Source organism: Sorex araneus, chromosome 2, assembly GCF_027595985.1.
Source record: "Sorex araneus isolate mSorAra2 chromosome 2, mSorAra2.pri, whole genome shotgun sequence".
Taxonomy (NCBI): Eukaryota; Metazoa; Chordata; class Mammalia; order Eulipotyphla; family Soricidae; genus Sorex; species Sorex araneus.
Window position 1 is genome coordinate 137625736 of NC_073303.1, and position 14829 is coordinate 137640564.

The 14829-nt window shown below is 35.6% G+C and overlaps 1 protein-coding gene across 2 annotated transcripts in view; it reads right to left on the reverse strand.

Annotated features, from left to right (window-relative positions):
• Positions 1 to 13674, reverse strand: part of SLC15A2 (solute carrier family 15 member 2) — a 52964-nt gene extending 39290 nt beyond the window's left edge. The window contains exons 1-5 of one of the 2 annotated variants that reach the window (XM_004606679.2): positions 13537 to 13674; positions 11278 to 11365; positions 10561 to 10702; positions 4060 to 4152; positions 2153 to 2252 (exon numbers count right to left, since the gene is read on the reverse strand). In XM_004606679.2, the coding sequence (XP_004606736.2) occupies positions 2153 to 2252; positions 4060 to 4152; positions 10561 to 10702; positions 11278 to 11365; positions 13537 to 13674 (561 nt within the window). Of the gene's footprint in view, positions 1 to 2152; positions 2253 to 4059; positions 4153 to 10560; positions 10703 to 11277; positions 11366 to 13503 lie in introns of both variants that reach the window. The other variant, XM_055128394.1, reaches the window with a different exon arrangement.
• Positions 13675 to 14829: the final 1155 nt, after the last annotated feature.

A 14829-nucleotide genomic window follows, 5' to 3' on the forward strand; every position in this document is an offset into this window, starting at 1 on the left:
AAGATAAGAAAAAGATAGGAAGGCAGGACACACAGAGCGAAAAGAGAGAGAAAAAATCAGAATATGACAAATAGCTATAGAAAGCAAAGTGGGAAGAAAAGGTATAATTGAAACATGATGGCAAACAAAATGAGGAGCCAAAGAGATATTAGAGGGAGTAAAAATAGCCTTGCATGCAGAACCCTGGTTCCAATCTACAGCACCTCATGTGGTCCTTGAAGCACTGCCAGCAGTCACACCTGAGCACAGAGTCAGAAATAGTTGCTGAGCACCACTGAGTATAGACCCAATCAAAACAAGTAAGCCCCCCCTCTGCAAAAAAAAATAGCATTGCACTGTAGCACTGTCGTCTCATTGTTCATTGATTTGCTAGAGCAGGCACCAGTAACATCTCCATTGTGAGGCTTGTTACTGTTTTTGTCCTATTGAATATGCCACAGGTAGCTTGCCAGGCTCTGCCATGCAGGTCGGATACTCTTGGTAGTTTGCCAGGCTCTCTGAGAGAGACAGAAGAATCAACCCCCCCATACACACAAAACCCTAAAAATTTATAAAACCAACAACAACAACAAAACATGAAAGCATACCTGCTATACAGATCCACAAACTAAATCTACGAGAAGATGCAAACCAAGCAGCTAAAATTCATGGACATACTAGTCTCTTGGTTGAAACTTTGAGGCTTCTTCAGGAGGGATCAGGCTGAATCATTAATCTGCCAAAGCTCAGGTAGCCACAACCACACCCCACTGCTGCCTCCACCCCCCACTGCTGCCGTCACATCAAAACCTCATGGCTTTACTAAAAATCTCTCCTGCAGCTCATCCCACTTTTACTGATTCAAAGATTTTGGACCATGAGGCAGCATATATTTCACAGTACTGAAATTCCAGTAGGAGCACACCAAATTAGATGGGAAAGTAATAGTGATGCCAGCTAAACTCAACACACACAACTAATAACACAGGGCTCAACTAGCAATGAACATCTCAGTAAATCCTCAGACAAAGATTTAACAACCCAGTTGTGAGATCTATTAATTTTCACAAATTTTCTATTTCTGAAATATATTCGATAATTATTTTAGCCATTTGGTTGTAACTAACAATATAAAACCAAATGTAGTGTGCCTGCTAAGGGGGCAGGCTTGGTGAGTGGTTGGAAAAATGGGGACAATGGTGGAGGGAAGGTCATTCAGATGCTGGGATTGATGTTGGAGCATTAAAAGTTCATAACAGTTATATTATGAAAAATTTTGCAGATGCCATGATATTAAAATAAAATATAAAGAAAACTGAAAGCAAAAGAAAAGTCAGAAATGTTAGCTATAAATAGCAGAAAATAATTAACAAAACAGGGAATGATAAGAGATTTCCAAATTTATTTTCCTTACCTGTCTTGCCTATAAATCTACCTTCTTTATAAGAACAACAATAAGTACCCCCCACAACAATAACTCTACCACCAAAACACCCTCACCACATCCCCACCACCACCCATTATACCTAAGACTACTACAGTCCCCCATAGTTTTTGCACCTCCACCCCCTACCCCAGGGGGTGGTATTGCCTGCTTTGGGAAAGAATGATCTAGATAAAATGATCTAGAGAAACTCATTTCATTTATTCTGAATGATCAATTTCCCCTTCGATAAAGAATCTCAAACGTATAAAGGTTGTCATTATTTTGACTCCACTTATCACCTCCCATCCTCACTACTAACCATATAGTGTTTTAAATAACTCAAGATAGAGTAAACCCACTACTTCCAGCTTTTTTTTTTAAGTTTTTCCTTTCATCATTCCAGAAGCTAATTTCCAAGAGCTGCCACTCATTGGTTTACTGATTGATATGTATGGAGAGCTAGATATTCTCTTTAACTTTTATCTTAATCTGGGTTAAATAGTTCCATATTTCTATCTTCACAATATGCCCTTTTTAGCCCATATACTATCCTGATCACCTGTATTAAACATATTTCAGTTTTCCTTCAGTCATTAGACTGAACCCCAGCACCGAACTCAATTGTTCAGTTATATTCTTACCAGTGTATTACTTCAATCTTGATAAAGGATACTAATTTAGTACCTTACTTGGTACCTCTTTGCCTCCTCTACATTTCTGAGACTACAGAAATAATAGGACTCTTACATGTTGTTCTTCAAACTGGTCTCCACCAAAAGCTGCAACACAGGGTTTGATACCCCCTGTTCCCAAAGCTATTAGACTCAGGCCAACCAATGACAGGACTCTGGAAAAGAGAAGAGAGAATAACAGCCATATTGATACTCAATACAAATGTACAAACAGAATATAGAGATACAGGATAGGGAAGATATATAAAATGGCAAAGATCTGCACATATTCTACCTTGTGGGTACATTTTCACTTCCCTTACACTAAGAAAGACTGGGATTTGGGATGGGCAGAGGGGCACTCATAACTTATATTCTTGAATTTCTGATAGAATGCATTACATGGGAAGATTTTGTCCCTGAGCTCCAAAACAAAAGCACTTTAAAAATCTTGTTTAGCCACAGGGACTGTTCAATTTAAAAAACCTTATGAACTCTTAATCCTGTATGCTTTCACCACCACTGTCACTGTATCACTCTCATCCCGTTGTTCATCAATTTACTCGAGTGGGCGCCAGTAACGTCTCCATTCATTCCAGCCCTGCGATTTTAGCAGCCTCTTCTTACTCGTCTTTTCCAACGATTGGAGGCTCTTTCAGGGTCAGGGGAAAGAGACCTGCATTTACCACCAACAAAATAAGAATTAAAGTTTCTCATAATTAATAGATGCATCACTGATTTTTATGGAATACCAATAAGGAGGATGGAGAATTCTAATATAATTCACAGGGTATTGGTGCACTCTTTCTTTAAACATACTTGATTTTTTATTGAAAAATTATAATTTTATAATTATAATTATACAGAGCCAGGCTGTTTTCATTTGGGGTGCCCCAGAGGGGGGCGGGTGAGAACCCTCCCTGCCCCAAGGGACCTAGTGCCTACAGCCGACCTCCACTACCCAACTGCCACCACGCTCCAGGCCACACTCCACTCTGCAGCTGCGCGACATATTATAAGACACTTCCTACCTACCTACCAAAAATTTTCCATAATTACCACACCATATTTGATGAAGTTCAGACAGTAGGCAACAAATCAAAGATATATATATATATATATATATATATATATATATATATGTCTCAGAGAGCCCGATAAGCTACCGAGAGTAATCTGCCCTCATGGTCATGGGTACGAATACCTGTGGCGTATTCAATATGCCAAAAACAGTAACAATAGAAAAAAAACAAACAGTAACAATAGGTCTCATTGCCCTGACCCTGAAAGAGCCTTCAATTGTTGGGACAGACAAGTAAGGAGTAAGGAAAGGCTACTAAAATCTCAGGGCTGGGAGGAATAGAGATGTTACTGGTGCCCACTTGAGTAAATTGATGAACAACGGGATGACAGTGACACAGTGATACAGTGATAATTATAATTAATTATAATTAAAATTATAATTTTCTCTATTGACTAAGCCAATAGACATTAATATCTAACAAATGCCTCTTGTTCCATAAACATCAATACATTAAAAAAGGAATGGAGAAATGGAATACATGTAACTACATATAAATTGAAGTGATCCTAACTTTTATATGAGCTCTACAAAATTTTATAAGGAAAGAACACAGAAGTTTTATAACTGGTAAAGAATGATGGATAGGTGGTCGAATCATTAAATTTTTAATAATTTTTAAGCATAGGGAGAGTTTTTATGACAAGGATCCTAACTGTATTCTATAAGTCCTAAAATAGTTAATAAAAACAAATAAGCTCATATAAAATGAGAAAATTTGAAGTCATAAGATTATACATTTATCTCCTTAAACTAATCTGGCAGTAAAAGAGTAGGTTAGGAAATACAGGTGCATTTCTGGTAAGAAAACAGAAAATCATCTATAATAAATGTGTTAAACATTTACATTTACCTGTTTAATGGAGGAAAAGTGGTTCATTTTATTCCAGGATTTTACTCACGTGTGTACCATATGCTCCCCAAGTATTGGTATGGCACCCAAGGACTTGATCACATGGCCAAGTACATATACCAAGGAGAGGTAGATTATTGTCCTGTTGAAAAATTTGAATCAGTAGATATACAAATATAATCAGACAGACACTAGAGTAAGGCAAACTCAGGGTTCAGGTTGTTCTTACTACGAGGATAGATGGAAGGGGTGGAAATAGAAATAATTACCCCAATAGGTAAATAGGAAAACATAATAAAATAGATGTAATAACAAGCTAGAAAAAAAGAGCAATTATTAACCTTGTAGTGTTCATAATAATATTTTCTTCAAATTCTTTTCTAATACCCATCTTCTTTCCCCTTCACTCAACCCACACATAAACAGAGAATCTATGCTCTTACTCACATATATCAAGACTAGGATGAATTCATAGTTAGTAATACTGTTTTCAACTAAGAGGAATAAAATAGGATACCCTAATTCAGTACTTTTTTTCAAGAAATGTCTTTGGCTTTGTAAATTGAGAAGATTATGAAAAGTATTTCAAGTAACCATGCAAAGGAAAGTGCTAATAAAAAGAATTTTCTCTAAACCCAAGAACTGGTGAAATAAAGGGGTCTCAAGTCCAGCCTGGCCACTTGAACATTTGGATTAATTATAATTTCACCACAGTTTTCTTATGGAAAATTTATCCAGGGTAAGAAAATAATTAGAGACTTAGCCTATAAACTGCCCAGTTATAAAGATCATGCATGTTACCAGTTATCTTGTTGGGTTATTTTATTTTTCTAAAAAAATTAAATTGTAATAAGGGGGGAAAAAGAGTGTAGAATTCTAAGGGGAACATATGTAAAGAAATATAAACTAAAATAGGACCTTCCATTTTCACTCCCTATGTGTATTGCCACACTTCCATTGTCCTGCTATAAGGAGAATGTTACTATAAAAATTACATAGTTTACATATATGATTTTTGGATGTTACAAACTAACATGCAGTATAAAAATCAGAATGTGTTGCAGAGACAGAGATTACATAAAATCACAGAATGAGAATTTGTTCTTAAAATGTCTGATATTCTTATGTTGACTCTCTGTGAATGGGACCTTAGAATATTAATAATGGCAAGTAGGGAATAAGAATTTGGGCTACCAACCTCAATCTCTACTACAAAGTGGTAATAATTAAAACAGCATGGTACTGGAACAAAGGCAGAGCCGCAGACCAATGGAACAGGGTTGAATATCCTGACACACACCCTCAAATATATGATGATCTTCACAGCAGAGCCAGGAATGACCCCTGTGCATCGCCAGGTGTGACCCAAAAAGCAAAAAAAAAAAATCTGAATGGCTAAAAGACACATTGAGAAAATGCTCTACATCACTAGTCATCAGGGAGATGCAGATTAAAACAACAATGAGATATCATTTCATACCACAGAGACTGGCCCACATCCAAAAGAACAAAAGCAACTGGTGTTGGCATGGATGTGGGGAAAAGGGGACTCTCCTTCACAGCTAGTGGGAATCCTGGTTGGTTTAGCCCTTTTGGAAAACAATATGGACAATTCTCAAAAAATTAGAAATTGAGGTCCCATTCAACCCAGAAATACCACTCCTGGGAACATACCCTAGAGAGGAAAAAATGTATAGTTGAAATGACATCTGCATTTCTATGTTCATTGCAGCACTGTTTACAATAGCCAAAACTTGGGAAAAAACCTGAGTGCTCAAAAACAGACGACTGGTTAAAGAAACTTGGGTACATCTACACAATGGAATACTATGCAGCTGTTAGAAAAGATGACGTCATAAAATTTGCATATAAGTGGATCAACATGGAAAGTATCATGTTAAGTGAAATGAGTCAGAAAGAGAGAGACAGACATAGAAAGATCACATTCACCTGTGGAATATAAAGTAACAGAGTGGGAGACTAACACCCAAGAGTAGTAGAGATAAGGATCAGGAGGTCTGCCCCACAGCTTGGAAACTGGCCTCACGTGCTAGGGGAAAAGGCAGTTGAGATAGAGAAGGGAATACCAAGTAGAGGATGTTGGGAGGATCCATTCGGGTTGAAAGATGCGTTCTGAAAGTAAACTATAGACTGAACATGATGGCCGCTCAATACCTCTATTGCAAACTACAACACCCAAAAAAAGAGAGAACAAAAAAGAATGCCCTGCCTCAGAGGCAGGGTGGGGTGGTGGGGGATGGGGTGGGGATGGTGGGAGGGATACTGGGAACATTGGTGGAGGAGAATGGGCACTGGTGGAGGGACGGGTAAACGATCACTGTATGACTGAAATGCAAACATGAAAGTTCATAAGTTTGTAACTGTACCTCATGGTGAGTTACTAATAAAAAATTTTTAAAAAAGAATTTGGTCTACTAATCAAAACCTAATGAATATTGGGGGCAAGTTCATGCTTCCCAATAGGAGTCACAGTGTTTTCTAGGAAAAAAAGCTTTACTTTGTTGAAACCAAATAAATAAATAAATAGGAATGAAAGGCTCTGAAGAGAAAACCAACATCATAAACCCAAAAGACATGATTTATCATTAGTCATCATAGGAAAAAAGAAAAAGAATTTTTGTGGCAGTGATTGAGTCGAAGTAGGAAGATAAGAAAAATATTATAGTTATTTCAAGAAAATTAACTTGGCAGTAATATATAGGCTTAATTGTAAGGAAAGAATATGGAAAGCAATTAAAACACTTGTCCATTTCCAAGGAGCCTCTGCAAAGATGACCAAAACTAGACTATGGCAATTAATTGACAGATTCAGTAATGAAGAACAAATGTGTGTTATTATAGAAGCAAAATTGGTAGAACTGGTAACTGGGAGTATGTAGAAGACAAGAAAAAGAACAGGAATGGAGAGTGAGGATAGAGAAGGTGGAACACATAAATTATAACTGTTAATGTGTAATTACAAGACATACTGGAGACCGAGTCACAGGTTCAGATTACTAAGTTTGAAAACACATCTTATGCAGACATAATTGACACCACAGGCTTTGCTAAGGCAGATGATGGATTAAAAAGGTTAAAAATACTCCCTGCCTGTGTTTAGGGAAGAGTGAAGTAAACAAAAGACAAAAAAGAAGTCAAATGCGGAAGAAACCAAAAAAGTAAGAGGAAGAGGACCAAAAAATTACAAAGAAGTCCAGTAAGCTAGAAGAATGCATTCATAATAAACAGACTTGAAATATTAAAATTGGTTAAAAGTAAGAATTTTTAAAAGACCACTATAATTTGTTAGCAAAGGTATCATTATTAGCAATATTAGAAATATTTCAGTAGAATGAAACAATGATTTATGCAATATCTTACTGTACAGCTGCACATACCACAATCTGCTCTATATTATAGCTAAATGAATATAAAGTGTGAAGTAGGTGTTATGTCTTACTCTTTTGTTTTCTGAGGGCATTTACACCTTGTGGTACTCAGGAGCTCCTCCTGACATAGTGCTTGGGGAGCGTTCCCAGAAGGGTCAGGGTTCCAAGGCTCCAGCACACAAAGCATGTATTTTAGCAATTAAAGCTATCTCCCAGACTCCTCATTCATCATTTTGATCTCCATAGTTCTTCAGACAAACAGAATAGACTGTTTAAATACTCAAATATCTATTGAATTAAATTGATCAGAGTAAATTAAATTTAATCGGATTATTTTGCATTGCATTAGGTTACTCTCTCCTAATAAATAATAGATGAGAAAGGAAGGCAACAAAAAAGATTATTTTTAAAAGTGAAAATAATATTAATAAGTCGTAGAAGTTAGAAGGAGGGTTATTAATAGTTTTATGTGCTTAAAGCTCTCAGAGATTTGTGCCTTGAGGTCAGAGCGATAGTTGCCATGCACACAGCCAACCCGGCTTCAATCTCCAGCATTCTATATGATCCTCAAGTACTGGCAGGAGTAATTCCTGAGTGCAGATTCAGGAGTAGACCTGAGTGTTGCTGGGCATGGCTCCAAAATATAGAAAGAGAGAGAGATTTGTGCTTACTTGTAGATATAGGAAAAAGCTATTTCTGAAGGAAAATTTTAAGGTAAAAGAAGGAATGATGCATAAACAAAACTAAGGAGTGTAGTAGTTATGATTACATAAATAATATACAGTAAAAATTCACCAAGTTTCTATTTTGGAATTTGCAAATTTGCATTTCAATAAAAATAACATAATATGTTTTTGGTTTGGAGGCAACACCTGGAGATGCTCAAGGGTTACCCCTGGCATTGCTCAGGGACCATGTAGGATGCCGGAGAAAGAACTCAAGTTAGCTGCTTGCAAGGCAAGTACTCTATTCTCTATACTATCACTCTGGCCCACTATGTTTACTAATTTTATAGGGGCCATATTTAGTGTTTCTTGGAATAAAGGAGGAAAGGTTGGAGCCATTCTCTCCTCCAAAAATAGTGATATCTTGCACAGGGAGACAGGTCTAGTGATTTGTTGTCGGAGTCAGTGGTATTTGAGGTTCATCAGGCCACTCCAGTGGTGCTCAGGGAGCTAAATAGTAAGTGATAGGACACAGGGTCTTTTACATGCCAAGAACCTTTTTTCCATTTGAGTCATCTCCCTCAAAGAATTCTCTAAAATAAAGTGCCTTAAAAGAATTAACCTGACAGTATAAGTTCAAGTTCTTAAAGTTAATCTAAAATAGGTAAAAATCTATTATATGTCAAAACACAAGCAATAATTCTCCATTTTTATAGAAAATTATTTTAAAATAAATACCATATTACACATGTGTAGCTTTTATTTTAAAGAAGAATAAAGACCAAGTCCTGTACTCTTTGTTATGCACATTGTTCCAACCCTTTATCTCAAATGTCTTAGTGATTACTGCATAAGCAGCAAACATAGAGTTCAGCTACCCACCCACTATCCCTCTCCCAAGTTAAGAAAATTGTGTTTATAGAATATTTTAAGTGCTTACTAAGTACTTTAGAATAATGTTGTCAACTGTTTTACACTTGTAGATCAGCACCTGTTCTTCATAATGGTTCATGGATCAACAGTTATAACCAAGGTGGTAGACAGTGGTTTTCAACTTTTCTACACCTGCAGACCATCAGTGGATGGTTAACTAGCAGTTGAAGACCAATGCTTTAGACCAACATATATACATATATAAATTATTATATGTGTATACACACATATTAATTTTATATATTAACATTATATATTAATTATATGTGAATTATATTAATATTATACACATTTTATATATTTTATATAATTAATTATATATAATATTAATATTATACACATATAATAATTTATATATAAATGGATATGTACCCAGTGAAAAATAAATCAATGTTAATTGAAGATGATTCCTTGGAACACTAAGTCTACAAAATACTATGCAAAATTTTTCCATCACCAAGTCTGAGGAATACTAAGCATTGTAACCTTCTTAGAGAATTTTTGCAATGCATATAAGTTTGTTAAAGATTAGAAGAAGTAATAGTCAGAAAACCTTTTCATCTTTGTTCAGCCTAGAATCTTCCAAACTGACTTGATTATGGGATCTTTACTTTCCTATGTAATAGTCATTATGTCCTATACATTTGGTTTTCAACTGAATCCTCTCTGAAAAAATATTAATTTTGATAAATCCATAGATGATCAGCAGTCCACAGACAATAACTGAGTAATAGATATCCAAGATCCACCTCAAGCCTTTGAGAAGAATGTTGTAGTGAACAACTATAAACTAATTATAGTTGGTTATAGTTGCCCTCAATAACATTATCTCATAAGTGTCTCTTGGTGCTATTTTCAAGAACTTAAAATATACCAAACTATTATTAGACCATTAGTTTAGGTCCTAAAAATAATCATTATATTCTTAAGAAGGTAAGGAAAGAAAGAAGTTCAAAAAGAGAAACATATGGTAAAGAGGTGAGATGAAATCATAAGAAAATACTATAGGAATTTGGATGACTCAGTTTGGAGACATTATGAAAAAGTTATCAAATATCCATAGTAAGTTAAGGAAATTATGAACTTTCTGGTGGGTAGTATTGTCCTTAATATTAGAAAAAAAATCATCTGCGGGGCGGAGGTTTGGGCCTCACAAGTGATGCTCAGTGACTTCTCCTGGTTCTTTGCTCAGGGCTCACTTCTAGTTGTGCCCATGGAACCACATGAACACGAAGGATCAGATCAGAGTACACTGGCATGCAAAACTATCATCTTACTATCTCTCTGCTGCCTCCAATTAATCTTAAACTTTTAAAGTGGAATATTAAAATTGAATTAAAAATATGTCCCCTCCTGACAGAAAGAATGTAAGAGTATTGGAAAACTAATAATGAAGATAAATACCCTTCATATGTTATCAGTAGTCTTAGTCTTAATGAAATTTATAACTTCAGTGGCTAACACAAGTGCACTTTTACTTGGAAGGAAGATGGCTACAAGAAATAGCCTCACAAAGGATCTATGAAACTTCTGAGGCTGCTACTCCTCTCCCCTTTTCCTTACTTGAATTTCCCCAACCATGAGTCAGCAATGGCAGCTCCCAGGATAGGAGTGAAATAACAAAGGCTGCTGAAAGCATGGTATACTGCTGTGGAGGTGTCTTCATTCCAGTTCAGGAAATACAGGAAATACAGGGTCAACACAGCTAAGGAGAAAAAAAAGAATACAAAATAAGTTAGATGCATTAAACAGGCTATGAGAAGAATTACATTTAATTTCAAGTCTTTTAAAGTGATTTTGGTCTTCAACATCAATATCAGTGAAGTGTTCAGCAGCAGAAGCAAAATCAAAAGAAGCTACAAGAACTGATCTATATTTAGTGTATAAATACAGTGCTTCAAGCATCAGTTTTTATGTACCCATAAACATTTAGGTTAATTACAAAGATAATACTGTGCTTTGAATATTCCTTCTTTCTTCTATTCAGCAACAATAGAGTTCACAGACCCAATGAATATGTATAAAGAATGAAACTTTAGATAAAGAGTTGCCACATAGGTTTAATTATGCTTCTGTTAGACCTTTCTGTTCTTTGACTATAAGACTTATTATGTGAAATCCCATGAAGCATTTACTGTAAGTCTTGACCAATGATAAATTTGGATGAAAACTAAAAAGGTGGAAAAGGAAAATCACAGTACACAGGAAAATTATGTTGCTAGCAACATGGGGCTAGGGTGAGTGGAGAAGAATAGAACTCTAGGTTCAAAATTACATTACCTTTCATGCCATAATAGGAGAAACGCTCACAAAATTCATTCACCACAATGAAGGCAATGCTCAGTGGATAATTGGAGCCAAAGATTTTCTATGAAACAAAAAATCAATGTTTCAAATATTAACTGTTCTTTCTCTATTTAAATCACTTGATTACTCCATACAACATAAAAATTATGTTACTACAATAGGTAATGTGATACAATAGCCTCCACTTAGCATAAAATATTTGTTATCACACTAAGTGCTTGATTGATAACGTATGAGAAACAATATATTTTGAGTGCCAGTTTGTTCTTTATTAATTATTAATTTTGTTTGGGGGCAGTGCCTAAGGAGTACTAAGTGAACACGGGATCATTTTGGGTTGATGATGCTAAATCTCACCAGAATTGGGATCCACAGTACCACTGTGGTAGTGCTCAGGAGATCATGCAGTGCCCAGGGTTGAAACTAGGGTCTCCATATTGCAGACATGTGTTCCTAGCCCCTTGAGCTATCTCCCTGACCACTTCTTTCTCACTTAACATGGTGCCGCTCAGCTTTACCATGATCCTACACATCAGTACCTGTTTATGTTCCTATAACTACTAACTGAAAGTCTGAGACTCTGGAAAGGAGAATTATACTTTCTTTTTTAGGAACCAAAGAGTTCCTAAAAGGCCTGTGTAGCACTTCATGTACAAGCAATTACATCTAAATGTCTCTATCTTCTTTGGCTCTACTATGAGGACTTTTCTACTTCTATACTTCTTTTCTCCACCTGTCCTGTTGACTGTACATGGAGGAATCATGGTAATATGATGAATACCATATAGCAGCTGCTAGAACCAGGCCAAGAATCCAATGTAGTTTACTATCTGTAACCCGATTAATCACCTTAACCCGGGCAAGTACTTAAATCTTGTAAAAATTAAATAGCCTCTTTTCCTACAGTATTCCTATAACATTTTTACGTATTGCATATTAAAACAACTATGCTAGTCTAAGTAATGTCATTTTAATTTTAAATCCCTACTCATTACAATGATCCAACTAACACTAGAGGGGGTATTATGATATCTATTCTCCAAACTTGAACAGGGAAATCTTATCATGAAATTTATATTACCCCTAGTTTCACAAGAAATTAACTGTTGCCTTTGTGAGCAATCTTATTTTGGAGGGAGGCAAGGGTGATTTGAGGGGCTACAATTCTGATGATGTCAGGGCTTACTCCTAGCTCTGTGCTCAAGGATCCCTCTTGGTGACATGTAAGAGACCATATGTCATTCTAGTGCCAACCTGTGTAGGCTGCATGCAAGGCAAATACCTTATTTGCTGTACTATTGCTCTAGCTCATGTGAATTGAATTGATTGGAAAAATAAACAACTAAGGTAATAAATGAATGTATTCATTCTTTCATCCATATGAATAGACACTAACAACTACTAGATGTTACTAAATGTTAATGTATGTTACTATAATAACCTGATTGAAAGACAGAGAACTGGCTTCTTATCTTCTCAGATCACTGCTCAAGAATTATGCAACTTGAAGTTTACTTAACACACATTCCCCAACGATATTATACTGTCATGAATTATTTATATGTATTTTTAACATACTATCCTGGGCATGTCATCACAATTCTTGTTATGCTCCTATTTGGTTATTCCAAAGAAATGAAAATATTATCGACTTTTTTCCCATACTAAGAACTAAGTATTTTAAATCATTACTATATCCTTCCAACTTCCAATATTTTGGTATGAGGATTCAATTTGTATGTGTTTTAATAAATTTATGACATAAAACATTACTATTATATATTTATTTCTCTGTGATGTCTCCCACTGTAAACTAGAATAAATACTATAAAATTTCTTTTGGTATACGACGTCAGACTGTGCACACAGGAGAAATAAGGACTGAAGTTTCGTATTGGTAAATAAAGAACAATCATACACAGTTCTCTAGACAGGAGTGCTTGCCAAGTTCCCCTGGACGGTGGTTTTATTTTGCTCCAGAAAAATTCAGAATAGACAATGTAAAACATCCCAGATCCCAACTGAAGATCTCTGACTGCTTTTTCCTGCTGTTTTCTTTTCAAAGTAAAGAAAGCTTCTGTTTAGATTTGATTTTCAGGTAAATTTTAATTCCAGTAAGATTAGTTTTATACTCTAGTATTGTTCAGACTGCAGCACCAGAAGCCAAGGGAAAAAAAGAGCAAAAGAGCAAGTCTGTACCTATCAAAGGCAGATCTGAATCTGGAGACTCACCGGAGGTTGCTTTTTCGGAAGACTGGACTGCTGAGGTAGTACCTCTTCAGTGGAGACAGGTGAAAAAAGAGTTTCTTTAGACTCATTTTTCTGGAAGGCATTCATGGCTGGTTCTTTACTCTCTCTCTTCTCAAGCATTTGGCTTTGGTAAGCAGTTGGGAAAGTGCCCAGCTCCCTGTGAAAAGGGGGACTGGGAGGGGAAGAGGGGGTGGCTTCAGCAACTAGATTTAACCCTGTGGGTGTCTGCTTCAGCAAATGCCTGGCTTTCTGCCAGATGAAGCAGAAAGTAGTAGAGAAAGAAGGGCAAAGGGTCTCATAAACTAATTTTAAAGAATTATTTGTATAAGATAGAGCCTGGGAAAAGGAGAACAATTCACCACAAGATGTGACAACATGATGTATAAGAATTGCAAATGAGTATAAAACAATAACACAATGCCTCAAAAATAGATTCAAAACTTGAGAGGTATAAAAGCACAAACTTCTAGTTATAAAATAAAGAAATCAAAGTAACATACTATACATAAGGACAAAAATCACTTGTATATTTGAAAATTGCACTCATTCTTTGCCTCTAGATCTGAAAACTTTTCTATCATTCAAAAAAATTGTAACTATGTATCATAGCAGATATTAACAAGGTTTATTGTGGTTATAATTTCACAATAAATACAAATGTCTAGTCATTATATTGCACACCTGAAAACACTATAATGTTACGTGCCAATTATGCCACATTAAAAACTGATTTTAGGGTAACAACAGCTGGCATTTATTGTAGCTTATTATAGATAATATAATAATAATATTATTATATAATAATAATATAATAATATATATAAAATATATATAATATATAATATACTGTATCACTATATCACTGTCATCCCATTGCTCATCGATTTGCTCCAGCGGGCACCAGTAACGTCTCCAAGTGAGACTTGTCATTACTGTTTAATATTCAAACACACAAAAATTACTTTTGCATTTTACCTGTATATATTCTGACTTTTATCCTTTTTTTACAGGAAATAATGTTTCAGGAGGTAAAGTAATTTGTCACAAATCCTGTTGTGGTAAATGGCAAGATCTGAAATTTTCACTGTGGTGTAATAGGCAGAAGATATCAGGATAAATGATGTTTCTATGGTCATTACTCAAGCATAGAGTCTACAGAAAAGGACATGAAGGGATGTAGGAAAATTAAAATGTATTGAAGAGAAGTCATCACAAAACTGAATTTGGAGAGATAGAATGTTGATTTTTGTTCCTAAGAAAATTAAGTCCAACTAG